Source organism: Lactuca serriola, chromosome 8 (assembly GCF_051521515.1).
Source record: "Lactuca serriola cultivar US96UC23 chromosome 8, Lser_US96UC23_V15, whole genome shotgun sequence".
Classification (NCBI taxonomy): Eukaryota; Viridiplantae; Streptophyta; class Magnoliopsida; order Asterales; family Asteraceae; genus Lactuca; species Lactuca serriola.
The window spans coordinates 257,941,020-257,968,990 of record NC_136415.1 but is presented as its reverse complement, the minus strand read 5'-3'; the positions used below and the strand labels follow the sequence as shown (position 1 = coordinate 257,968,990).

Genomic DNA, 27,971 nt, shown 5'->3' with positions numbered 1-27,971 from the left:
GGATTAAAAATGACCACAACTTATAATCAACCACCAATCCAATGAAAAAGCCTGTAATTATTAAAACCAGAATTTTGGAAAATCAAAGATTTTCGTGCTAAGTGTGTAAAAGATAAGAAATAAAGCAATTCTTTTTAGGAAAAATTGTGATGTCAATAAAGACACGAAACAAATGATCCCGGGCACGAATCTCTTCCTTCAAAGTCAAGAGAGACCTTAAAGTGTTAGTGTGGTTTCCCGTTGAATAACGATCAAACACTTATTAAGAAGTGTTGAAAGGCTTCTTTTAATTAAGCTTTTTAGGGTGGCTTAGCTTTGATTCAATAGTCCTAATCCTGAAATAAGATAGAAAGTGAACAAAGTACTTGTGAGACCGGTGTAGTCTGTTGAACAAGTACATTGGGAAATATTTTAAAGTGGCTGGGAAATATAAAATCTCAACAGAAAATTAAAAACTGGATCCCAAGGGAAGAAATGTTATGGTTTTCAACAATTTCATAGGAATCACACAAAATAAAAACTTGAGATTTCATGAAGATATGTCCGTCAATTCAGTAGTGAAAACTAGAGCAAATTAATTGTTCACCGTCAATTCAGATTGGGTATTGAATTTTGGGTTTCACTCAGCTCGTAGTGGCACGAAACTAAGATCATAAACGCAGTTTTGGAGTAACCATAAACCTCAGTGGTAATGTCTAACAGTCTCAAGGGTTATGTTTGTGAAACGAATTTAATGGAGAAATGTAATAGAGATGGTGTAAGAAATCAAAGTACCTCTGCTGTGAAAAATAGGACCAAGCAGAAAACTCTTATCTCATGTGAGAAGAGAGTTAGGTTGCTCATGATTAGAATAAATGTGATAGCCTAATTGGGAAGACAAGGTTTGTGTATACCAAGTCATTAAGGCTTTTATTCAGAATCTGATGAGGCTTTGGGCACATACAGCAGCATGCTTCTAGGGACACTTAACTATTTCAACAATTTCCCCATAAACGAACGAACACACAAATAAAATTAAAGACAAAAAGCAAATAAAGAACAAAATATTTTTGGAGTTTATGATATTAGAAGAAAAGAAATATTTTTGGAATTTTTTGATATTAAAAAAATGATAAAGGAAATAAAAAAATAAGACTGAGAAATAAAATAAAAAAATAAAAAAACTTTGAGAAAAAAAAAACTTTGGAACTGAACCCGAGCGTTCAGTTGGTTTCGGTTTTGAAAAATTTTGGAAAACCAAACCCAGGCGTTCGGTTGATTTCGGTTTTGTAAAATTTTGGAAAACCGAACCCGAGCGTTCGGTTGATTTCGGTTTTGAAAAATTTTGGAAAACCGAACCCAAACCTTCGGATGATTTCGGTTTTGAAAACTTTTGGAAAACCGAACCCGAGCATTCGGTTGATTTCGGTTTTGAAAAATTTTGGAAAACCGAACCCGAACCTTCGGTTGATTTCGGTTACTGAAGAAATTAGGTTTTCAAAAAGGAAATGCTTTTGACAATAAGAGAAATGTAATAGGAACAATTATACATGAAATTTACAACCAAGAAAACTACCTTTAGTTGATGAGCGAGAGGCAGATGAACCAACCGAAACCGAACGTTCGGTCTATTTCGCTTCTTACGTTTGTGTTTGAGAGGTAGTTTGTGTTGGAATAGTGTCTAAGGCTGTAACTATATTAGGCAAGTATTTGATCCGGTTGTGCATAGTCATTTTGGGTTGCCTTCACCATAGCAACTTGATAGGATGATTTAATAAGAGAGAGTAAATATTATGAATATATTATGGGAATAATATAATGAATAATATATTTGTTATTTGATTAATATAAGTCATAGAATTAATTAGAATTAATTTGGTGACTTAAAGAGATTAATTAAATAAAGGGGTATAAAATGTCGATTGTTTGATAGTTAAGCTTTAGACTATAAATCCATTTGGATATGCTATGGACGGATTCTAGAGGCTATAGGATAGCTAAAATCGTCCATTAGAGTTATCTAGGAATGGATTTGGATAGCCATAAGAGAAGATTATCCAATTAGGGTTTAGATTGTAACCCTTAAGGAGTCTACAAGTATAAATAGACCCTATGGCTGATGGAATTCGACACATCTCCTAAAGCAAGGAACCTCTGGTCGAAATTCCTCCCCTCTCCTCTCTCCTAAATCATTCTTATTGCTATTGGTGTTTGTAAGCCATTAGAGGAGTGACATTTGTGACTCTAGAAGCTCCAAGACCTCAAGATCAACAAGGAACTCAAAGGTATGATTCTAGATCTGTTTCAATGTTGTTATTTAACCTAATTAGTCATTAGAAGACTTGGATTCAATGCATGTTTGTTAGAAAGCCTTGATCCGAGCATTAGGGTTTTGCATGCGCACATAGGAAAGTTCTTATGGCTAAAACCCATCAGTGGTAACAGAGCCTAGCTTGGTTTTCTTTAAATTGTTGCTTGATTAACTGAAACAAACCTGCAAAATTCGATTTTTAGGTTTCTGAGTCACTGACTCGGCGAGTCCCAAGGTGGACTCGGCGAGTAGGCCTGACTCGGCGAGTCCCCTTGTGCACTCGGCGAGTCCAGGCGTCAGGAATGGCCAGATTCGGGATTTCTTTGTAATTATCTTATCTAAACTTTCCATAAACTAATTAGATCAATGTTAATTCGTTTTTATGATAAATATAACTGCAATCTTGATCTAATTAAAGATATTTATCTTATAATAAAATATTTAATTTCCTTATATGATAATTAATTAATTATTTTGATTATTTTGATAATTATCTCAAAAGAAATCTTGAATAAATCAAATATAGATAATTAGGATATTAATTGTTAATTGAAATTATTTGTTATTTGATCCTCCATGTTTTAAATGTTTAAAACTTGCCCTCAAGTTTTGAAATTTATATTTGTGATTAAAAGTTTAATTTAGACAACTTAAATTTCAAAACCCTAGATTTTAAAAGTTTTAAAATACAACCCTATACTAATATGATATTACTAGTATAATATATATATATATATATATATATATATATATATATATATATATATGTATAACTAAATGCTAGTCTTACCGTTAGTAGGCCTCATTCACGAAGCCAATCTATAAGGTGGGTATAAGGTTGCGGCCTATAAAATGGCGCTTAATGGGTGTACACTCACACCCACCACTTGCTTGATTGGTGGAGGGTCGTTAGCCGAACGGGTAGGATAGGGCAACCTCATCCTCTCATTAAAAGTATAATAAGAAATATAAAGTAACTACACATATTTTTTTAAAATTTCCCAATCCTAGTTACTTTAGGAAAAGTGAATTGATGCAATCCCATGAAATTACACTTTGCACCTTGCTAAGATGTTAGTGGAGCGTGTGTGGTTTACCGGCACACTAATTGGTTCTAAGCGAAGGTGGCAAAGGGTGATTCATTGTATATCATAGTTCGATGGAGCGTGTGTGGTTTACCGGCACATCGAATAGGTGATCGTTACAATGAAGGCACCATGTGAATTTGCATGGTTGTTCACACCCGCTTTGTGATCCTCGGCATCCCAGTCACAAACAAGAGGGGCATATCGAGATTTAAACATGCCATTGAATAGTTTCAATGAATCTCATCCGAACCTAGGAATTCTCAAAAACACTTAGGACTAATAGTTTAGGTTTTTGTGATGGAGAATTAGTGAATCGTCATTCACTTACCTTCAATTTATTTGCATGTTAGATTACGGCATCCCTTCTCTAATATGTAAATGTTATTGTTGGATCCTAGCCCTAATTTTTCTTATTGGGTGATAATTAGGGATTCTTATTCTAATCTATCTTTGTCCTTTTCTAATTATGGATGTCGAACGCAAACAACGCTGCTGCTAGTTCTTTCACGTTGATGAGCCTTTGCCAAAAGGTCACCTTCGATGGAACGAACTTTAGCGAATGGATAAGATACATTCGCACGATTGCTCGCTATGAGGACAAGGAGTATGTCCTTGATGAGAAGCTCGAGAAAATCAACACCGAAATCGCTACTCCAGCCGAAATCACCGCCTTTGAAACTCATGAGCGAGATGCAACGAAGGTACATTGCATCATGATCGCCACCATGAACTCCGAATTCCAAAAGTCCTACGAGGACATGTACCCGTACGAGATGCACCAAGACTTATTGGAGAGGTACCACCAAAACGCGAGACAAGAGCGGTATGAGATTTTCACTAACATGATTTCCGCAAAGATGGGTCACGGAGAATCTCTTACCGTGCACTTGCAAAAGATGCAAAGGTATGTCGACCGCCTTCGCAAGTTAAATGTTGACTTCGGTGAAGACTTGGCGATCGACATGGTGCTTCACTCTTTGCCTCCGATGTACAACCAGTTCAGGATGACCTACCACATGAACAAAGAAGAGGTCACCCTAAGCAAAATCCAAGGTCTCTTGAGAGTCGCTGAGAGCAACTTCAAGGACAAGTCTGTTGCACCTACTCCCAATCCGCCCGCTGCTCCTGTCTTGGCTATTGGTCAAGGGAAGGGAAAGAAGAGGAAAGCTTCATCGAAGAACTATCGCAAGGCAAAAGCCCGAGATGGTGCCTCTTCTAGTGGGACCAAAGTTGATCCCGCTAAGCCCTGCTCTAACCCGAAGGAGGTAGAGTGCCACCACTGCCACAAGATAGGACATTGGAAGAGAAGCTGCCCAGATTACCTGCAAGCAATCAAAGAGGGAAAGATCAAGCCATCTTTCGCAAGTATATACACAATCAAATCTAACGATTCTAATCATGCTATTTATTGGGTCCTTGATACCGGTTGTGGTTATCACATTTGTTCTAATGTGTAGGGACTAAGAAGAAGTAGGGATGTGGAGCAAGGAAGGATCAATCTAATCATGGGGAACAGAAGATCGTCGCCTGTGACCAAGATTGGAGTGTATTCTTTAGTGCTTAGGAATAGTTTGGTTTTAGATTTGAACAATTGTTGCTATTCGCCAGAAATGGCTAGAAACATCATTTCATTTCATGGTTTGTATAGACAAGGATTTAGACTTTCTTTTAATAATGAGAATGGTTCTATTTTAGCTTATCTAAATGGTGTCTTTTACTTTGAAGCTATACCATGTAATGGAATATATGAGACTGTTATGATTGTTGATAACTTAGGAAATGATGTTTTGAATATTGATTCTTCCACTAGTATGGATAAAGCATCCTTGTGGCATTGTCGTCTTGGACATGTCAACAAGAAACGCATAGCCCAACTCCAAAAGGATGGAGTGTTGGAGTCATTCAACCTTAGGGAAGATGACACATGCGAGTCTTGTTTGCTTGGAAAGATGACTAAGTCACCCTTCACGAGTACATGTGAAAGGGGCGAAGGTCTATTGGACCTAATACATACCGATGTATGTGGACCGTTTAGATCAACCACGAAGGATGGGAACCGCTTCTACGTGACTTTTACCGATGACTATAGTAGATATGGGTATATCTACTTAATCAAGCAAAAGTCAGAAACCTTTGAAAAGTTCAAAGAGTTCAAGAATGAAGTGGAGAATCAATTGGGCAGGAAAATCAAGATGCTTCGATCCGATCGAGGAGGAGAGTACCTAAGTCTTGAATTCCACGATTATCTCAAGGAGTGTGGAATAGTTTCGCAATTGACGCCTCCTAGGACACCGCAGTTGAATGGTGTGGCAGAAAGGCGTAATCGAACCTTATTGGATATGGTTCGCTCTATGATGAGTCGTGCTTCACTACCTATCTCTTTTTGGGGGTATGCCTTAGAGACTGCCGCCCATATCCTTAACCGAGTACCTACTAAGAAGGTTGCCAAAACACCTCACGAGATGTGGACAGTTAAAGCTCCCTCGTTGGCACATATCAAGGTTTGAGGGTTGCGAGGCTTTCGTAAGACGAGATACTCACGACAAGCTTGAACCTCGAAGTGAGCGATGTATTTTCATCGGCTACCCGCAGACATCCTTTGGATATCTCTTCTATAGACCGAAGGACAATGTGGTCTTCGTTGCGAGGAGAGGAGTTTTCCGAGAGCGAGAACTCATAAGCCAAGGAGACAGTGGGAGGCAAATCGAACTTGAAGAGATTCAAGAGTCGATAGATGAAGGAACCTCTACCGCTGGCGCTCAACCCGAGGAGGAAACTCCAGTTGAACCGATTGACGAATCCTTACCTCTTAGACGTTTCGATAGAGTTAGAGTTCTACCCCAGTTTTATGGTTTTCATATTACTACCGAAGGGGACACGTATATTAGTGATGGTACACTAATAAATCTTGATGAACCTAATAGCTATAAGGAAGCCATGGCAGGCCTGGAGTCTGCGAAATGGAAAGAGGCAATGGATAGCGAGATCCAATCCATGTATGATAACCAAGTTTGGAATTTGGTTGATTATGTGCCCGGACGTAAGACCGTTGGGTGCAAATGGATCTTCAAGAAGAAGACCGATGTGGATGGAAACGTGCACACATATAAAGCGCGATTGGTTGCGAAGGGCTTTACTCAAACTCCCGGAGTTGACTATGATGAGACCTTTTCACCAGTTGCGAAGATTAAATCTATTAGAGTGATGCTAGCAATTGCCGCATTTCATGATTATGAGATTTGGCAAATGGATGTCAAGACCGCTTTCCTTAATGGGAAGTTGGCTGAGGATGTTTACATGGCTCAGCCCGAGGGGTTTGTGGATCTGAAGCATCCGAATAGAGTGTGTAAGCTTGAGAAGTCCATTTATGGACTTAAGCAAGCGTCTCGCAGATGGAATCTTTGCTTCGATGAGAAAGTCAAAGAGTTTGGATTTGTACGAAGCGAAGACGAGTCTTGTGTATATGTCAAAGCCAGTGGGAGTATAGTAAGCTTCCTCGTTCTATATGTCGATGACATATTACTCATAGGAAACGACATCCCGATTCTGCAGGAGGTTAAGTCCTGGCTCGGGAAGTGCTTCGCTATGAAGGACCTCGGAGAGGCTTCTTACATTTTGGGAATAAGGATAGTAAGAGAAAGAAGTAAGAGACTAATTGGACTTAGTCAGAATACTTACTTAGAGAGAGTACTAAAACGTTTTAGTATGGAAAACTCAAAGAAGGGAGAACTACCGATACAAAGTAATGCCAAGTTGAGTAAGACTCAAAGTCCGAGTACCGAAGCTGAGATAGCAGAAATGAGCCGAGTACCATACGCTTCCGCAGTTGGCTCAATCATGTACGCTATGACTGGTACTCGCCTTGATGTAGCCTTCGCTTTGAGCATGGTTAGCAGATATCAAGGGAATCCTGGCAAAGCACATTGGATTGCGGTGAAGAATATCCTTAAGTACCTTCGGAGGATGAAGGAATGGTTCTTAGTCCTCGGAGGGAGTGATGACTTGAAGGTGCGAGGGTATAGTGACGCCAGCTTTCAGACCGACAGGGACAACTATCGTTCGCAGTCGGGCTGGGTCTTTACCCTAAATGGAGGAGCAGTGACATGGAAGAGTTCCAAGTAAGAAACCGTAGTTGATTCAAGGTGTGAATCAGAGTATATTGCAGCGAGCGAAGCGTCGAAGGAGGCAATATGGCTAAAGAACTTCATCGGTGATCTTGGAGTTGTACCTGCCATAAAGGAGCCAGTAGAGATTTTCTGTGATAACGAAGGTGCGGTTGCCTTAACCAAGGAACCGAGGGATCATGGTAGATCGAGACATATCGACAGAAAATATCACTTCATTAGACATCGTGTAGAAGAAGGACAACTCGTAGTGAAGAGGATATCATCAGAAGATAACCCAGCAGATCCGCTTACGAAGGGACTGAGTAGGGTTAAGCACTTACAGCATGCTAGGAGTATTGGGCTGAAGGATGATATTAGCGTAGATTAGATAGTGTTAGAAACGTGTAATAGATAAATGTAATTGACATTTGATGAATAAATAAAGGAGTTTTATTTATGAGTAATGTTACTATCTTATGTTAATTGTTTAGCTATTGTTTCACTTTGCATGTTTTGACTTCCAGAATAATTGAGTTTATTAGGAATAATCGAATTGTTCAAATTGTCCACAATCGTTCATATGTTGGAAGTAGATATGAATGAAGATTGTCATGAATTGGTGTGTAGAATGTCTAAATGGTGTTAGACATAGCAAAGGGTTGCTGCAACGTTCATGAGTGCTTATGAACTAGTTTTGAGCATTGGAATAAACCCGCGCTTGCTGGAATCACCTTATGGAATAAGATATAAAAGGGTGATCGCAAGACGATAATATCATATAGTCTTAAAACCTAGATATATGGTTTATTATTTGTTAATTGGTTGTACATTGATAATGCGAAAACGCATCAGTAACTCGGTGTTATAAAACGCATTGTTGTGTATAGTTGGTTAATGAATAAGTGAATGCATATAAGTCGAAGTTTATCTGTGAATTTTATCTAAGAAGGTAAAAGCGATATCTCGGCCGCTCGATGATTTGATTTGACTTATGTGCCGGGCCCGGTCAGAACTGAATTGATGTGTTCGATTAAGTTCTATGTCAAATAAATCAGAGATCAAGAAACCAAAATGCTGGACTAACCATTCCATAGGATTGTCAGCATGATATCTAACAGAGGACTGTACGTTCCCTTATCTAAAGGACAAGATTAATTAGATCAGAGTTGACAGCGTCTTTGAGAGCTACGATTGCAAACCGAATTGTACTTGTATAGTTACTAGACTTATCCAAGTGGGAGACTGTTGGAATAGTGTCTAAGGCTGTAACTATATTAGGCAAGTATTTGATCCGGTTGTGCATGGTCCTTTTGGGTTGCCTTCACCATAGCAACTTGATAGGATGATTTAATAAGAGAGAGTAAATATTATTAATATATTATGGGAATAATATAATGAATAATATATTTGTTATTTGATTAATATAAGTCATAGAATTAATTAGAATTAATTTGGTGACTTAAAGAGATTAATTAAATAAAGGGGTATAAACTGTCAATTGTTTGATAGTTAAGCTTTAGACTGTAAATCCATTTGGATATGCTATGGACGGATTCTAGAGGCTATAGGATAGCTAAAATCGTCCATTAGAGTTATCTAGGAATGGATTTGGATAGCCTTAAGAGAAGATTATCCAATTAGGGTTTAGATTGTAACCCTTAAGGAGTCTACAAGTATAAATAGACCTTATGGCTGATGGAATTCGACACATCTCCTAAAGCAAGGAACCTCTTGTCGAAATTCCTCCCCTCTCCTCTCTCCTAAATCATTCTTATTGCTATTGGTGTTTGTAAGCCATTAGAGGAGTGACATTTGTGACTCTAGAAGCTCCAAGACCTCAAGATCCACAAGGAACTCAAAGGTATGATTCTAGATCTGTTTCAATGTTGTTATTTAACCTAATTAGTCATTAGAAGACTTGGATTCAATGCATGTTTATTAGAAAGCCTAGATCCGAGCATTAGGGTTTTGCATGTGCACATAGGAAAGTTCTTATGGCTAAAACCCATCAGTTTGTGGTACTGACTCTGATTCCATCATACCTAGCCCTTGTAGAATTTTGTTGAACGACGGTTCAGGAAGGGCTTTGGTGAAGACATCAGCCAGTTGATAAGTGGTTCTAACAAAGTGAATTTCAACGTTTCCATCTTCCACATGATCTTTAATGAAGTGATACCTCAGTACTATGTGCTTAGTCTTGGAGTGTTGCACTGGGTTATGACAGATCCTAATTGCACTTTCAGAGTCACAATATAGTGGAATCTTTTTCATATTGAGTCCATAGTCTCGAAGTTGACTCTGGATCCAAATCACTTGAAAAGTACAGGATGCAGCTGCAATGTATTCTGCTTCAGCTGTAGACAAAGACACACACGTTTGTTTCTTTGATTGCCAGCTAACCAACTTCCCGTCAAGGAATTGGCAGCCTCTAGTGGTGCTTTTTCTGTCTAGTCCACAACCTCCAAGGTCTGCATCTGAGTAGGCTTGAACGAAGAAGCCTGAGTTGGAAGGATACCACAGACCTAAAGAGGTAGTTCGCTTGAGATATCGTAGAATGTTCTTTACTACAAGCATGTGAGGTTCGCGTGGGTTCGCCTGAAATCTAGCACAGTAACAAACAGAGAACATCATGTCAGGCCTGCTAGCAGTTAGATACATCAAAGAACGGATCATCTGGCGATAAAGCGTAATATCAACTGCCAGTTAATCCAAGGATGGAGTGAGCTTGGTGCCGAATGCCATTGGAACTTTGACCTTTGAATCTCCCATCATGCCGTATTTTGCAAGGAGAGTCTTCGTGTAAGCTTCCTGATTAATAAAGATGCCTTCGGGTCCCTGTCTAATATTTAAACCAAGGAAAAGGTTAATTGGACCCATTGAGCTCATTTCAAATTTAGTCTCCATTAGCTTTCTGAATTCAGCCGTTAAGCTGGGATTCGTAGAGCCAAAGATGATATCATCGACGTAAATTTAAACAATCATAAGGTGGTTACCTTCCTTCTTACGAAAGAAGGTTGGGTCAACCGAACCTTGTTTGAATTTGGACATCTTTAAAAACTTTGTCAGCGTTTCATACCAGGCTCTCGGAGCTTGTTTCAGACCATACACGGCTTTGTCCAAAATATAACAATGATTAGGATACCTTTCATTTACGAATCCAGGAGGTTGCTCCACATACACTGTTTCTTCAAGTTCTCCATTGAGAAAAGCACACTTGACATCCATTAGGTAGACTTCAAAGTTTTTGTGTGCAGCATATGCAAGAAAGATTCTAACTGATTCTAGCCTAGCAACAAGAGCGAAAGTCTCTTCATAGTCAATTCCTTCCTCCTGACAGTATCCTTTCACTACCAGACGTGCTTTGTTTCGTATCATGTTCTCTTCTTTGTCCATTTTGTTCCGAAAGACCCATTTGAGACCAACAATTGAGGCATCTGGAGGAGTTGGAATTAGTCGCCAAACTTTGTTCCTTTCGAATTCATTCAGTTCGTCTTGCATAGCTTGAACCCAATCGGAGTGATCAAGAGCAGTGTTAACTGTCTTCGGTTCAACTTTTGAGACAAAGGAGTTAAACATACAGAATTCTACTTTTGAAAACAAGGAAGTTTGTTTTGCCTTGAGTTGAGATCGGGTCAGAACTTTTTCAGATACATCCCCAACAACTTGAGAGACAGGATGATCTCAGGTCCATTTGACGAGAGGAGGGTAGTTTGGATCAAAGGTTGGATCCAATTCAGTGTTTATCATCTCTTCTGGTTCGGATGGACTTTCATCGTCATAAAGCATATCGGCATGCTCCCCCTCGACAGATAAGCTTTCAGGAATGTCTTGAGTGTCTTGTGCTACAGAGGTTTCTGCTGGTGCTGAGCTTTCGGGTGTTGACGCACCTTCGGGTGGTGAGGCACTTTCGGTTGGTGTGGTACTTTCAGTTGATAAAGTACGTTCGGGAGCAGCTTGAGAACTGTTCTCCCCCTCAACATGTGAGCTCGGCAGTGATGATGATGGCGGATCCTCCCTCTCGACTGAAGCATTGTGTTGTGGAGGGTCGTCAGAACTTGATCCTCCTTCATTCATTCTCTTTGCAGCATCTTCGACAAGTTGCTTCAAATGATCTACCTTGTTGTCAGCTGCGCTGGCTTCTGAGAGAGAGGCCTTCTCTGGTTCATCAAATAATTCCACGAACTTTTCAAATAGGTTAGCGATTGAGGCTGTGACTTGGCCAGTTTGAGGAAAGATTTCTCCAGCTGTGTCTTCGTTGGCCTTTAACTTTTTGACATAGCTATCATCAAAAGTCACATAATAGGTTTCTTCTATTTTCCTCGAATGCTTGTTTAATACCCTGTACGCTTTAGAAGTAACAGAATAGCCCAGAAATATCCCTTCGTCGGCTTTGACATCAAACTTGTTGCGGTGTTCTTTAGAATTGAATATGAAACACCGTGAACCGAACACATGGAAAAACTTGACATTTGGCTTCCTGTTGTTGATGATCTCATAAGGAGTGAGAGTGAAGCGCTTATTGAGATATGACCTGTTATGTGTAAAACAAGTAGCAGAAATAGCATCATCCCAAAAATATAAGGGTAAGGAAGCGAAACTTAGCAAGGTTCGGGCTGCTTCACACAAAGATCGGTTTCGTCTTTCGACAATTCCGTTTTGTTGAGGAGTGTAGGGAGCTGAGAAGTTGTGACTGATTCCTTTTTCTGCCAAGAATTCTTCAAATTCTTTATTCTTGAATTCCAGTCCATTGTCGCTCCTGATGTTGCGAACGACTTTCTTCAGCTGTACTTCAATCTGCTTGATGAACACCTTTAGCTTGTGAGTCGCTTCAGAAAGAACACCCATGTAAAACGCGAAAAGTCATCAACAATAACAAGAATGTACTTGCTACCACCGATACTTTCGATAGATGATGGACCACACAAATCAATGTGAAGTAATTCTAGTGGTTCAACAACTTTAGTGTTTATTATAGATGGATAACTTTGACGACTCTGCTTCCCCATTTCACATGCAGCACACAAATGTTCTCTATCGTACTTGAGCAGTGGAAGACCTCGAACATGACCTCCAGTGACAAGTTTGTTGATATCTTTAAAGTTGAGATGAGAGAGCCTTCGGTGCCACAACCAGCTTTCGTCAAATTGTGCCTTGGATAACAAGCAGATAGCTGGGTTTCCTTTGATGGGTTTGAGGTTTAGGGGAAGCATTTCACCTTTACGCTCCGATTTGAGAATAAATCTTTTCGTCTTCTTCTCAATTATTTCAGAACCCTCATCGTCGAATGAAACTTTGAGACCGGTACCTCCAACAAGCTGAGACACGCTGATGAGGTTATGTTGTAGTCCTTCCACATAAGCAACCTTCCTAATCGTGAAATCACCGTTTGTAATCATTCCATAGCCTTTTATGGTGCCGAAGGAGTTGTTCCCGAACTTGACATTTCCACCGTTTGAAAGAGACATGTATTCCCTTAGCTCTTCCTTCCTTCCTGTCATGTGACGCGAGCAGCCACTGTCAATGTACCATTCTTCGTCAAATTGCTCGTCACTGATAACCTGCAAAAATTAAGCAGATTTAGGAACCCAAAGTTTCTTGGGTCCACGTGAGCCTTTCACGGGAACAGGAATAGTAAGAGAGATGTCAACAAGATATGTTATTTTTATTAGTGTTGTTTCATCTTTCTTTTTGATGGTGAAAACCTTAATTTTATTGGGATTCATAGCTTTTGGTTTGGACTCTGGTTTAACTGCTGAGACCTTCTGTTTTCCTTTTAGTTCAGTTGATGATTGAGGTTTTTGAGAGTGAACAGAATTGAATTTAGAATGCGGTTGAGAGGAATTAGAAGAGTTTGAAGAATTAGAAGAGTTAGAATGAGAGAGCCTAGACTGAGATGATTTCTTGACTGGAGATTCTAGGTGACCCTTTTGCTTTTGATCATTAGTGGGACCGACCCTAGAATTTTGATCTCTTTTGTTCTCCGAACCGAACCTTTGCTTTCGGTTGATGTTGTTCCCTGAACCGAACCTTTGCTTTCGGTTGAAGTCATTCTCTGAACCGAACCTCTGCTTTCGGTTGTTATTGCTCTCTTGTGAGAAATAGGCATTCTGAGATTGCCAAAACTGTTTTCTTTCAGAGAGATTCTTCTTGTATCTCTGATTCCTTTGTTGTTTTTGATTTCTCATCTGCTTCGGTTGATGATGAATATTAGATTTTGGTTTCTGTTTTCCTTTAGCTAGTTCACTCTGAACTGATGATGTTTCACTTGGAGGAGTGACTTCTTTTGCAGGAATTCCTTTTTCTTGAGGAACATCTTTTGTACCACTAGTACTTGGCACATCGAAGCTATCAGGCTTATTTAAGGGTTCTGGCACATATTTGCCTTTGCTTTTCCATGAGGTCCTTTCAGACAGACCTACCGTTTCATCAGCATTATCAATGGGAGCTGACCAGAAGAACTCGTCGCAGCCATCAGCATTGTCTTCGTTTACAATGGTTGTGAGTTCAGCGGTCTGATGTTCGGTTACGCCTGTGACCTTATACACCTGATTTGGAGTAGTTCTAACCTTTTGATATACTACTGCCTTTTCTGCAAGGATCGAGGACTTTTGTTGGGACAAACGAGCAAACTCCACTGAATTTTCTGAAATGAGATTTTTGTGGTTTTCGGGTTCACTTTTGACAAATTCTGAACAGTCAACTGTGTCCTCTACAGAAATTTCACTCATATTGTCGTCCTCATTAAGCTCAGATGCATTTTCAACATCAATTTTATTTTCTGAGCTCAAGTTGGCATTCAATGAGTCAAATTTTTGTATGGTTTCGGTCCTTAGTTTCAGTTTATCATTTTCATCCAAAAGGTTTTTAAGCATGTCCTTATGGTCCTTGGACTTTATGAAAGATTTGATTTTGTCTAGTCCATACATATACGTCGGATTAACATCCTCAGATGAAATAACACTTTCACAATTATATGCTTCAGCATCAATTTCATCCTCCTTAAACTCAAGGAAAGGTAAAATCATGCGATGAATCTTTTGTCCTATTTCACAATCCAAATGAAGCTGAGTGATATTAGTGTAAAGACGTTTAGCAATCAAACAAAAAACATTTCTTTTTTTTTTAAAAGCTTTAAATTGTCTCTTTGTAAATAAATGTTTTCATCTTTTGTTTTGATTAACTCCAACTCCTTCAATTCGATCCACATCCTCCGTTCCTCACTCTTCGAAGACACCCTGCTTAATTGGTCAGTCAGGTTAGAATTGGTGACTCGAGTTTGACTTAAACTACTGTCTAGACGAGTGATTCTTGAATTAACACTTTTTAATTCTTTTTCGTATGAGCATTGTGGGACTTTGAATGAAACAAAAACGGATTGTACCTTCTTGATCAGTTCATCAAGCTCGTTGAACTGCACGCTGAGCGGTTTAGCTGTAAAGCACAAATTCTGTTGCTCCTTCGTGTCTTCATTCCCACCATCTGTGTTGTATCCCCTCATCTGAGATACGTCGGACACCATCAAGCATTTTCCACCACTGCTCTCTTCTTTCGCCACATAAGCCTTTCCATGAGAAGGCTTCCTTACTTCATCATCCTCAGAGTCGGTTGACCAGACCTCCACGCCACCGAACTCATTATCCGCTACCGAACCCTGCACAATTAAAGCATTCATAGAAGGGTTAGCAGTAGATTTCTTCTTCCTGATCTCATCCAGCTTTCTCTGCAACAAAGCTTCTTCATCTTTTTCGTCATCCTTTTCTGCCATTTTCTTGAGGACGCAATCTTTTGCATAGTGGTTCTTTCCTCCACAGTAATAGCAGCTCACTCCCGAATCTCCTTCAGCTTTCGGTTCCTTCTTTGATTCTTCTGCCTTCGGTTCATCTTTGACCTTTTCAGAACTATAACTTCCCTGCAAATTTCTATTCTTATTTATGGGAAATCTTTTCTTGATGAACCTCTTGGGGTTTGACACCATCATAGCATAGTCTTCCGAAGTGAGGTCATAGTCCTCCAAGTTGAGGTCTTCTTCCATCACCGCTTTGCTTTTGAGCAAAAGAGCCAACGAACCCAAGCTTGAGACCACACTTTTCTCCTGTAACACTATCTTTTCTTGAGATTTCAGGATGCCCACCAGTTTCGTTAAAGAGTAGGATTTGAATTGCTCATGCGCTTTAACTGTGGACACAACAGCTCTCCACTCAGATCTGAGGCCGTTCAAAAACGTAACCTTCTGCTCAATTAGCTTCCTTTCAATGTCATGTTTAATCATCTTGCTAAGAAGATGATTGAAGTGATCGAACGTTTGAGTCACGGTCTCTTCGGCTCCCTGCTTGAATTCACCAAACTCAGACAAGAGTAAGGTTTGAATGGAGTGTTCAAGATCTTCGTCCGTAGAGTACAATTCTCGTAGCCTGTCCCATATTTCTTTTACAGTTGTGCATGAACTCACCATCCTGAAAGTATCAGACTGAAGAGCAAATCTGATTAATCTCAATGCTTTGATATTGCAATGAAATTTATCTTTTTCGTCTTGAGCAATATCTTTAACGTCTTTCAAAAGATCATTATACTCCTTCTGAGTTTTAATAATCCTTGAAGTTGTTGAATGAGCAAAGGGTCCAGAAACGATTGCTTCCCAGATGAGGTATCCATTATCCTCAGATCCTATAACATAGTCTTCAAAGTGATGTGCCCAGACTTCATAATCATGGGTGTAAAGGATGGGAATCTTCGTTGTTGATCCAATGTTGTTCGAAATATTAATGGGATTCGATTGCGACTCGTCCATGCTTGATCGTATAACCTGTTAAAAGATCAGACTTGTAATGTATTAAATTAGGGCAAAACAATAAATACCGAGTTACGTCAATTATGGAATGACAGCTCAATAAATATCAGTAAATGCTGAATAACCCTAATCGAAACCTTTTTCATAGAAAAGAAGTGTATGAATTACACAGCCTCCTGCTCTGATACCAATTGATGAGTTAAAAACTAACTTGAAGATCGATTAGATCTTATAACAGGTAAAATAATGAATACGAAAACTGTAAATAGCACAAGTATGGATCGAAGTATGTCGAATGATTGATCAACAATCCTCAGCAGAGCTCGATAAAGAACTTCCACTGTAGAGGATTTAGGGTTTACAGGAACGATGAAGAAATAAATCTCTGATCTATCGTAATAATCTTTTCTATCGTTTTCTCAAATGTTAACCTAATATGCATGCAAGCATATATATTTATATTAAACCCTATCAGCTCTCGGTTGGACAGGCCCAAACCGGAGTTACAAAAATTGGACTAATAACCGAGCCCAATGGACGCAATACATCAAAAATGCTACGCTACCCAACATAAGTTGGTTCGTATGACGATGCGATTACTTGTAAGCTTGGGCAGTTCTCCGTCCTGAAATTCATATTAGAATTCATACATGGTTCAACGATCACAATCTCGTGTATACGAGTCGTATATAACTAAGATTGAAAAGATAGTCGAATAACTGATTCTTCTTTAAGCTCACATCGCATCGAGGAAAAAGAAGTTAAAGTGGAATCATCAATTCTAAATCTGTAGAACCTTGATTATATATTACCCTTATGTATACATTCCTCAGTGATAGATCAACCGTATGGATCTTTGGATTGAGCTTGACGTACTGTACGAGTGGTACTTCGGGGAGTTTTTTCGGAAAATAGATGAACTAAGAGGTACTCCACGCATGAGTACTTTGGTGTTCTGATAAGACGGTTTCGCTAAAAAGACGTTTACTGATAAAGAGATGTACTTATGAAGCTGGTATGGTGTGGATTCAAATCGAACCTAGTTGTATGATAATGTCGGAATCATAAGGAAAATTAAAGACATTAGATATGAACATAAAGCGTTACACACAAACACAACCGTGCAACCATCCACAGAGTTACAGTACTTTAGACTTACTACAAGGCTATTCCTGCAAATAAGGTATACTACAAAAGACAAGTATATGCAGCATGAGAATACCTATACAGACAGGATCTCACAAAAGTAAGACTCTAGTTGCACTAGTTTTGGATGGTTTATAAGTCTGTTACAACGAAACGCCTAAATTACATTAACGTGGGTTCCGGAGCAGGTTCTCTCGCGGCTGTGATCCTGAGAATCTTCCCATCTGCACCCGAGTTCTTCGCTATCGGGCAATCCTTCTTGAGGTGTCCTATTTCACCGCATTGGTGACATATATGGACATCACCAACATTGGTGGTGGAAGTGAAGTGTCGAGTGGGAGTCATGGGGACACGGTTGCTTTCGTTGATCTTTTCTTTTGGAAAATTTCTGTAATAGTGCCCTACCTCACCACAACTATAGCAAACTAGGCTTGCTCTAGTGGTGGAGGTAGTTCTACAGAAACGAGCAATGTGCCCCCATCTTGTTGCAATTATTGCATTGCCAGGCTCGGAAAATTCCCTTGTGGTGGTAGTTGCACCGGTTGCACTTCGGGAGTGTTCCTTTATATGGTCTACTCGGTATGGGGATGGCAGAGGTTTCAACTTGCTGTTGTTGCCTGGCAAGTTTTTGGGATTTCTTGCATTCTTTCTGGGCTTGACGTCTTCGTTTCTTGTTCTCTGTCTTTCGGCTTTGCGAGCCTGTGACTGTTACTGTTTGGCGACTTCCTGGATGGATACCACGATTGGAAACTTCAATCCCATCATCAGCATTGATTGTGCTGATAGCGCTATGGTGCGCAAGGACAGCGGTTACGGCAGCCATCACGGCAGCTGTAACTGCGATTTGGAAGGTAGCAGCATCCATAGGAAAGGCAGAGGTTTCGTTGTTCGACTGATTGCTTCCTGATGACGACATGAATCTATAACACGAAAGATAAGGATTTTGTGAGCGATTCTGGTTTACCTTAGGTGTACGGCGATTGCTCAATCAAAGAGTAAGAGTATGTTTTTGACAGTTTAACCTACATCCCTATGATGCAGTCCTAGTACGGATTGGAAGTGTGTTCATGAAGGGTTGACCTACATCCCTATGATGCAGTCCTAGTAATAAGTAGAAGTAAGTTCATAGAATGGTCTCAAGACGTTTGTTGTTCAAGCCGAGGTATCGATGGTTGGCGAATAACATGATCCAACCACTAAAAGAGACATGGAAATGTCTTCGGAGTTAAATTACTATAGTCCAATGACTTGACTAAAGCATGTTTCAGATAGACTCCAATGAAAGTATGATAAGAGTACTTGAATATAGAATGACACAGGAGTTAGCCGACTGTAGATATCTTTGATATTAAGGACATAATATTCAGGAAAATGACCTTGTAAAAGGTCTTACATCATATCCAGAGAAGATAGTTCTTGACAGCATAAAGACCTAACCAAAAGTACTTACAGTACAAGATAGTTTCATAGAAAATGACACATAGGGCATAGATAGAAAAACGATTCCTTTTAACAAGGTCATTAAAGTAAAGCATCTACTACTAGCGACGGTCGTCCCTCTGGTGAACTCTCAATTCAGCCAGTTGACGTTCCATATCAAGTAGGTCCCTTTCGTACACTCTCTGGCGTACACGAAGTTTTATGACTTCGGCTCGGGATTAAGCTAGTGCTTGTAGCAGGGTTTCATGGTTTCTCTCAGATCTCTCACGAGCATCTTCTAGACGAATGGTGCGGAGGGTATGCATTCTCGCATCGGCGACAACTTTAGTGATCTGATGTAGGGATGTCCTGCCTTGAATCTCATTTCGGGCCACTCTGCGGACCGAGATTGGCAAGATTCTGTCTGTTGAGCCCCCATTGCTCAGGACATAAAAGCTTCGGTCACCATCAAATGGCATGTGCTGATCTTGTCCTTGGCTCCATGTTTCCAAGCATTCCACCCATGGAGGCGTCGGGCCATGAAAAGTCGGACGAGGGTTAGGAATTGGAACGGGAGCTTCCTGTGGTAGGTACTCAACCTCAGGTTCGGAGTTAGCACCGTCCGAAAGGTCTTCATCATGGTGGTCATTCATAGGGATAGGATGATCATTCTTTGGTTCTTCTCCAAACCATCCAACAATGACTTCGTTCGGAAGGTACTAGTTGTCGTGGGGATGGAGTCCAGCCATGTTATCCACACGAGAATTGGGGTAAGAAAATAATTAGTAGACGAACTATCTAGATAATTATTTAGAAAATATACATTAGTTACATCGCTATTTGTGAAGTGCATACCAGTTATATGTAATCGAAACATGATAGGCCTTCGAATAAGTGATCTTAACTCCAAATTCGCACAGAATAGGGGGAAAGTAAAATTTTCACAGATTCTAAGTCTATAACATCCTAATTACATATAGCCTTAGTGTATCCACTTAGCAACTATCAACTTAGTAAGGAAGATCCCGTTTTAGTTCTCAAGTATAAAGTACTTTATAGTAACACCAAATACTCTTATAGTATTTTAAGTTTAATGTTATGTTCTACTGTTCTCATTGTGGTAGGGTTGGTAAGATTTTAGACTTGTTGCAAGCACACAACTACACTTAGGCACATGCTAGTCAACCTTCGCATAATATAGGTGATCAGGCTATATCTTCCCAATTTTGACTATATGTCTCTAAGTCCACCTGTGTTGCCCAACAATCATAATTCTTTTGTACTGTCCTAGTGACACTGATTTTTGTATGAATGCAGCATGTATACTTAATTAAATATTTAATTATTTAAAGTATAAACTCTTGGTCAGAGTATTTTTAATCCCATTGTATTTATAGTTTGTATATCTTTTATGGGTTGATATACTTAATTCACTATAAATAATGCTCTGATACCAATCTGTCACACCCCAAAACCGAGAACGGCGGAAACGTTCTGGGGCGGAGGACGTCATGTACAGTATCACAACAATGTAAAGTAGTAAACAAGCAACAACATCATCCATTGCATTAATAATATAATTTTAATACAAGTGTGTTCTGTCAAATTATAATAGACACTAAAGTATAAACAAAATGAAAGATGCTTCTTGAACGAGCACCATCTTCCCTGAACCTTGCATCGGTACCTGTCTATGGTTGACCTGAGGATACAAGTTATTTTGAAAGAGAGTATCAGCTTTAAAGCTGGTGAGATCATAAGTATTTTAGTGTCTTAATTTGTACGTAAGTATTTGTATGTATATGAACTGTAGTATTGAAAATGTATATGAACTGTAAGTATAAAAATGTATATGAACTGTAAGTATGAAAATGTTTGTAAAACAACTATAAACTTTTGAAAAATCCTAGAAATCCCTATGATTCCTACTACTATAAAAGGGAGTCTTCTACCAAGACCTAACTGCTCTGAATGTAGTCTTCTACCAAGACCTAACTGCTCTGAATGTAGCCTTCTACCAAGGCATCTAGTGTCTGTGTGTGTGTCTCTTGTAAGAGTGTCTATTTTCCCAAGTTTGACTATCATTAACCACAAATATAGTTTCTACATTACCGTTCGTCGTGTGAATGTTCACGAAGTGAATGTAATGGGAAAAAGAAATAGTACTATGGTGTAGTGTCGAACTACAACCGTACAAATTACCTCAAGTCTAGGGTAATTCTTCTAAGTACTGTAGCATTTGTAATAAATAACTACATCGGTACTCAACTGCCTTATTTGAGGCATAAGGTATAATGTGATGGCGAGATCCCAGGCTATATGCTCCCCTGTCAAAGGGATTTTGAGACCTTTACACGCCCATGCATATCTGCACTACGTGACACATCCACATTACTATGATCATGTATACCCGATATAACTATCACAATTGCATTGTGATACATCTGTATAGTTTGATCCTGAACTTGTTCCATGCTATATCACCTAGTGACGTCTGTCCTATGTATATGTAAGCGTACCCATGTAAGTGTGATCATGTAAGTGTACTCATGTAAGTGTGATCATGTAAGTGTACTCATGTAAGTGTGATCATGTAAACATATCTATGTAATAGTATAGTAATGTACTATAATGTTCTACGTGTGCTAGCTGTAATGTGTGTTCTCTCTCTATCTAGCAAGTATTGACTCATTAATGAACTGACTCATTGTATGATATCACGTTCTAGTAATAGTTCTAGTATCTTCCTAAACTACCCATATGGTAGTTTACTAGTAATCTAACTGGTACGTATGGACATGGATGTATACCCTTGCTATCCAAGGGCATTGGATGAACTGGAAGGGCCTTTATGACTATATATGTACATATGATATATAATTAATATTTAAACAACCTTCGGACGGATACCCGGTATCCCACCAGACCACATCCAAATCGAGTAAAAGGAAATAGGGTGGATAGCCTTCCTAAATCTTTTAAACATTCCTTATATATCTATACATATATAGGAATGCAATTGCTAATATAAAATCATAAAATAAGTTTTGTAAAACCTTTTAACATAATTATTATCTAAGAATAGATCGACTTGATGTCAATCTATAAAACGGTTTGAAGGCATGGGTTTAATAAAACAGTTTAGTATAAAGAAACATTTGTTTGAAACACAATTGTAAATAAGTTTGAAATGTAACATAGAGAGTAATATGTACACTGTAATAAAGAGTTTTAAACACATAAAATGTTTATGAAAAATATTTGAAGGAAAATGTTTGGTAAAACGGCTAATGAGTAGCCAATCATTTGAATGCTGCTTATTAATCACAAGTGATTGATATAATAATTAGCATAATTCTACTTGTATCCCCCCCCCCCCAATAAAACATTTAAAAACAGTTAAAACGTTGATTCAGGGGTATGAACTCACCTGTTGTGGGTGATACGGATGAACTGAAGCGGTAGGACTGTTAGGTGTCAAGTGAAGACTTTAGACACACACAATAGTCCTAATTACATATGAAGACATATGTATATAAACAATTAGTGATTATAACATTAATTAAACATGTATAAACATCCTAATGCGAGGAAAACACTTTGGTCATGTGCTAGGAGGCAAATGGGTTGCAACAAAGGAGTGCAAGACCTCATACGGAGGTTTATGGTCTAAAGACCATGTGTGTTGGAGTTTACAGCCCAGGGGAGTAAACTCCTGTCCATAAACTCTCTAATAGGTCACTAAATGAAGCTTAGAATTATTACAACTTAAGTGATGAAGTGCTTCAAGGCTTAAACAAGTATTTGGGCTTCCTTTTAACTCCTTTTAGGAGTTCACGGCCTTAGGACCAATCCCTTGGAGATTAGGGCTGTAATCTCCCTTGGGAGGGTGTTTGTGATGTTTTCAAGTCCCTAATTTAACTAGGAACTAAACTTATGATAGTGTACAAGGCTTAGAAGAGTTTATAGCACCATTTGGCACTATTGTTTTGAGTTCACGGCCCTGGAACTTCTTGGGCCGTGAACACCTTACTCTTGGTGTTCTAAGGTTGTTTTCAAGTCCTAAACTCATTAGGGTACATGTCTAAATTAGTCTCTTGGCTTAAGGAAGGCTTTTAAGGTGTTTTGGCATCTAAAAATGGAGTTCACGGCCCAAGAACTTCCTTAGCCGTGAACTCACTTTCACCCTTTGTTTCTTTATGATTTGTGGTCTAAACATGTCATGGTAGTTCCTAGGTTGAGTTCCAAGGCTTTGAGGGACATTGTCACACCCCCAAACCAGAATGGCGGAAACATTCGGGGGTGGATGACTTCACGTAGTATCATAACAATTGAATATTCGTAAAGAAAGTACACATCCATCATATATATAATAAAAACATGTATTGTTGTGTTATACATATTTTCAAAAGAATATTACAATATGATGATATGAATGTAATAGTAAACATCCTTAGCATTCCTTATTCAAAAGCTGATGGTTACCTATATTACTGGTTCCCTGAGAAATACAAGTGGTTTTGAAAAAGTGTCAACAATTAAGTTGGTGAGTTCATGAGTGTTTTGTGTTGAAAAGTATATCTTTTTTGGTAGCAAATCGGTAAATGAGGTTTTCAGAAAATCCAATATTTTCTATAAATGGTTCGAAAAGTTTCCAGAGTTGCAGTGCATTAGTATTTTTCGTACTTTGAGTGATAAAGATAACTCGGTACTCATGTCTAGTCTTGTCCCCAAAGCTTTTTGTAGCGAATGCCAGAACCTTGAGGTGAACCTACTATCTCAGTCCGAGATAATGGATATGGGCACACCGTGCAGTCGTACAATTTCTCTAAGGTATGTCCTTGTTAGCTTCTCCAATTTATCCGTCTCTTTGATCGGTAGGAAATGCGCTGATTTAGTTAACCTGTCGACGATCACCCAGATAGTGTTCAGTCCGCTTGCCGTCCTGGGTAGTTTGGTTACGAAATCCATGGTTATCCATTCCCACTTCTATTCGGGTATTTCTGGTTGTTGCAACAATCCCGAGGGCTTTTGGTATTCTACCTTGACCTTGGCGTACGTCAGACATTTACTCACGTAGGTAGCAATTTTAGCTTTCATGTTCGGCCACCAGTACAACTTCTTGAGGTCGAGATACATCTTATCGGAGCAGGGGTGTATGGAGTATCGCGTCTTATGGGCTTCGTCCATGACGATTTCTCTGAATCCACCAAACTTCGGTGTCTAGATTCGATTCATGAAATAACAAACCCCATCACTCTTGACCTCGAGGTTCTTATCCATTCCCCTTAAGGCTTCTCTTGTCGCATTTTCGGATTTCAAGGCTTCTATTTGAGCTTCCTTGATTTGCGTGGACAGGCGTGAATGGATCGTCATAGTTAGGGACTTCACCCGGCGACCCGAGTATTCCTTCCGGCTGAGTGCATCAGCCACTACATTAGCCTTCCCGGGGTGATATCGAATTTCGCATTCGTAATCACTTAGTAGTTCTACCCATCGTCTCTGTCTCATGTTGAGTTCTTTCTGGTTGAGGATATGTTGGAGGCTTTTATGATCGGTGAAGATTGTACATTTCGTGCCATAGAGGTAGTGCCTCCATATCTTTAGGGCGAAGACGACTGCTCCTAGCTCAAGATCGTGCGTTGTGTAGTTCACTTCGTGCGTCTTTAGTTGCCTTGAGGCGTAGGCGATGACCTTCCCTCATTGCATTAGGACACACCCAAGTCCTTGGTTTGATGCATCGCAATAGACTACCAAGTCCTCCGTTCCTTCCGGCAAGGTTAGGATGGGCGCACTACATAAGGCTCGCTTTAGCGTTTGAAATGTGGTGTCTTGTTTTTCTCCCCGGTCGAAGGTCACACTCTTCTGAGTTAGGGTGGTGAGGGGATTGGCAATCTTGGAGAAATCTTGTATGAATCTTCGGTAATACCCGGCGAGTCCCAAAAATTGCCGGATTTCTGTAGGGGTTCTTGGAGTCGTCACTTTCTATCGCCTTGATCTTAGAAGGATCCACGTGTATCCCCTCCTTGCTTACTACATGTCCTAGGAAATCCACTTCCCGAATCCAAAATTCGCACTTGGAAAATTTTGCGTAAAGCTTCTCTGCCCTTAACGTTTCCAAAACTTGGCGGAGGTGTTGGTTGTGTTCTTCCTGGCTTCTAGAATAGATGAGTATATCATCTATGAACACGATCACGAATTTATCCAGGAAGGGACGACATACTCGGTTCATCAAGTTCATGAACACCGCTGGAGCATTTGTCAATCCAAAGGGCGTTACTACAAACTCGTAGTGACCATAGCGTGTTCGGAAAGCCGTTTTGGGGATGTCTCCTTCCAGTACTCGCAGTTGGTGATAACCAGATCTTAGATCGATCTTTGAGAAGTAGCTTGCTCCCTACAGTTGGTCGAACAGATCATCTATGCATGGCAGGGGATATCGGTTCTTGATCGTAAGTTTGTTTAGCTCCCGATAATCGATGCACATGCGAAAGGATCCGTCCTTCTTTTTCACGAATAGGACTGGTGCTCCCCATGGTGAGAAGCTCGGCCTGATGAAGCCTTTGCGCAGCAGCTCGTTTAATTGACTGGACAGTTCCTGCATCTCGACTGGGGCTAAACGGTAAGGCAACATTGCTACTGGAGTAGCTCCGGGGATTAAGTCGATTCTGAACTCGACTTGACGTTCTGGTGGGATTCCTGAAAGATCTTCTGGGAAGATGTCTGAGAAGTTGCAGACTTCCGGAATGTCTTTAATGTTTTTCGATTCTCGTTTCTTGTCTACTACGTGGGCTAGAAAGGCATGATATTCTTTGCGAATATATTTTTGTGCTTTAATACAGGAAATGATTTGTAAATTTGAACTAGGTTTGTCACCATAAATGACAAGAGTTTCGCCGTTTGGCAGATTTAGGCGAACGGCCCTTTCGTGACAAAGTATATCGGCATGGTGAAGGCTCAACCAGTCCATACCGATAATGACATCGAAACTTCTTATTGAAATGGGCAAAAGATCGACTCGAAACAAGTGCTCGTTTAAATTTAGTGTGCATCCTACGTACAAGTCGCTTGCGTTTTCCATTTTACCGTTTGCCATTTCTACAGTGAATATTTTATTGAGTGGTTGGGGTTTTTGACTAAGTAGGTGTTTGAATTTATGACTCACAAAACTTCTCACCGCACCGCAGTCAAAGAGTATGCATGCATAAATGTTGTCGAGGAGAAACGTACCCGTAACCACCGTGGGGTCTGCTATTGCTTCATTCTGCCCTATTGCCAGCACTCTCCCCACACCGCCAGCATTCCTTTCTTTGGGACAATTCCTCTTGAAGTGCCCAGTTTCTCCGCACCCATAACATTCCTGGCTTACTCCAGTACCAGGAACTTGAGTGATTGGTCGTACTGGTGCTTTACAGAAACGGGCTGTGTGCCCTTTCCTTTCACAGTTCTTACAGTGCATCTCGCGGCAATTACCGTGGTGATGGTAGTTGCATTTGCTGCACTTGGGCAGGTTCCCAGCATATTGTTTTGTTGGCGCAGGGGTAGCAGGGGTTGCAGTGGGGGTAGTAGCGGCATGGACCGCCACCATTTGTTTCTTTGAAGGTTCTTGTGAAGTTTGATCTTTCCTCTTATTCCAGAACTTCTTCTTGTTGTTGTTGTTGTTGGTACTGTTATTGTGGTTGCTGCTTCCTTTGGTTGCTTCGATGACTGTGGTTGCGACATTCTGACAGACACCATGGTCGACGAGGGATTGTGCCAGCTCCTTGGCGCTTTCGAACGTCGTGGGTTTGGAGGCTAACACACTTCCTCGAAGTTGGGGTGATAGTCCCCAGATATACCTTTCCACCTTCTGTCCTTCCAGGGTCATCATTCCTGGACAAAGTATCGTCAAGTCACTAAACCTGTTGGCATAGCCTGTAATGTCCGAGCCTACCATCTTAAGATCCCACAGTTCCTGCTCGAGCTTTTGGATCTCACCTCGGGGGCAGTACTCTTGTAGAAACATTCTTTTCAGGTTTTCCCAACCCATGGAGTTCGCCACCGTTAAGGTTAGTGCCTTGACGTGGCCGTTCCACCACGTTAGGGATCGCTCGGAGAAAGTATAAGCGGCGAATTTCACCTTGCTTTCTTCGGGGCACGCGCAAATCTCGAACACAGCTTCCGTTTTCTCTATCCATTGGGATAGAGCCATTACTCCTCCAGTTCCACTGAAGGGAATAGGTTTGCTGTTGGTGAAGTCCTTATAACTACATTCCCCTGAACGGCCCTGGTTTAAGCAATTTGTAGAGCTGTTTGTTCCTCCGCCTGACCCGTTGTTACTGATTTGTGCCATTGTTGCGGTTACAGTGGTTGTTACGGCGGCTTGGAACATTGATGTATCCATAGTTGGAGGGGGTGGTGGAGGTGGTGTTGCAGCTGGGTTTTTGCGCGGTGTTTTACTAGGAGGCATGCTTCTGGTAGAGAAATGATAATAAAGATTATGAGTTTCAAATGAATTAACGCTCGAGTACTAGAGAGTTAGTTGTATCTTGTAATTTGTTTTGACTTTAGTTTATGGTTTTAAAGTAGGTACAACAATTTTTCTTAAACCCATAAGTTCCGAGAGTTATACAAAGAAGTACTTCATATTTATATATATATAGGTCACACCTGAGGTGTGTTACATTACGCTTCTTGTTTGGAAAATTTGACCTACCTAGAGGTCTCCGATTACAGATACAAAAGGAAATAAGGGACAAACTTTTATCTGAAGTCCTATTTTATAACAAAATTGTTGGGGTTGAGCAAGCTCTACTTGCGGCGTGTTGTACGTTTGGAGCTAGATTCAGCATCCGACTGTTTGACTCCCATCAGGCGCCTCTCAAGATCTGCTTGTTGTTCCTTCATCTCTTTTATTTCTGCTAGTGCCATTATCATTTGATTCTGAAGCGTCCCCGTGTAGATTTGGGTGTTCTCATGTAGTCCTTCCAGGCGACGGATGTCCGCGGCGTTACCCTGAGTAGCAGCATTGATCTCGCGAACTTTGGCTGCTTGCTTGTCTGCATGGTAGTTCTGGGTGGCTATGGTGCCCACAATAACAGGAAGTGCTCGATCAGCTGAGCCTCCCCCACTGACATTGTAAAAATCTCGACACA

The 27,971-nt window shown here is 40.2% G+C and overlaps 1 protein-coding gene across 1 annotated transcript; it reads right to left on the bottom strand.

The window, feature by feature from the left end:
* Positions 1 to 26: 26 nt before the first annotated feature.
* On the bottom strand, positions 27 to 27,286 carry LOC145068051 (uncharacterized). Its single transcript, XM_079015046.1, has 2 exons — positions 26,676 to 27,286; positions 27 to 51 (listed from the first exon to the last, which is right to left on the bottom strand). Exons 1-2 carry the CDS (start codon positions 27,284 to 27,286, stop codon positions 27 to 29), a joined length of 636 nt encoding a protein of 211 aa, XP_078871172.1.
* Between the last annotated feature and the right edge of the window lie 685 nt (positions 27,287 to 27,971).

What these genes read in the sequence shown, in the direction of transcription:
- LOC145068051 (XM_079015046.1), bottom strand. Translation starts at nt 27,286, where the DNA reads ATGCCTCCTAGTAAAACACCGCGCAAAAACCCAGCTGCAACACCACCT. An exon ending in GAAGGACAGAAGGTGGAAAG is followed by an intron (nt 52 to 26,675) that starts GTATATCTGGGG and finishes TAATAATTACAG; the next exon opens with GCTTTTTCATTGGATTGGTG.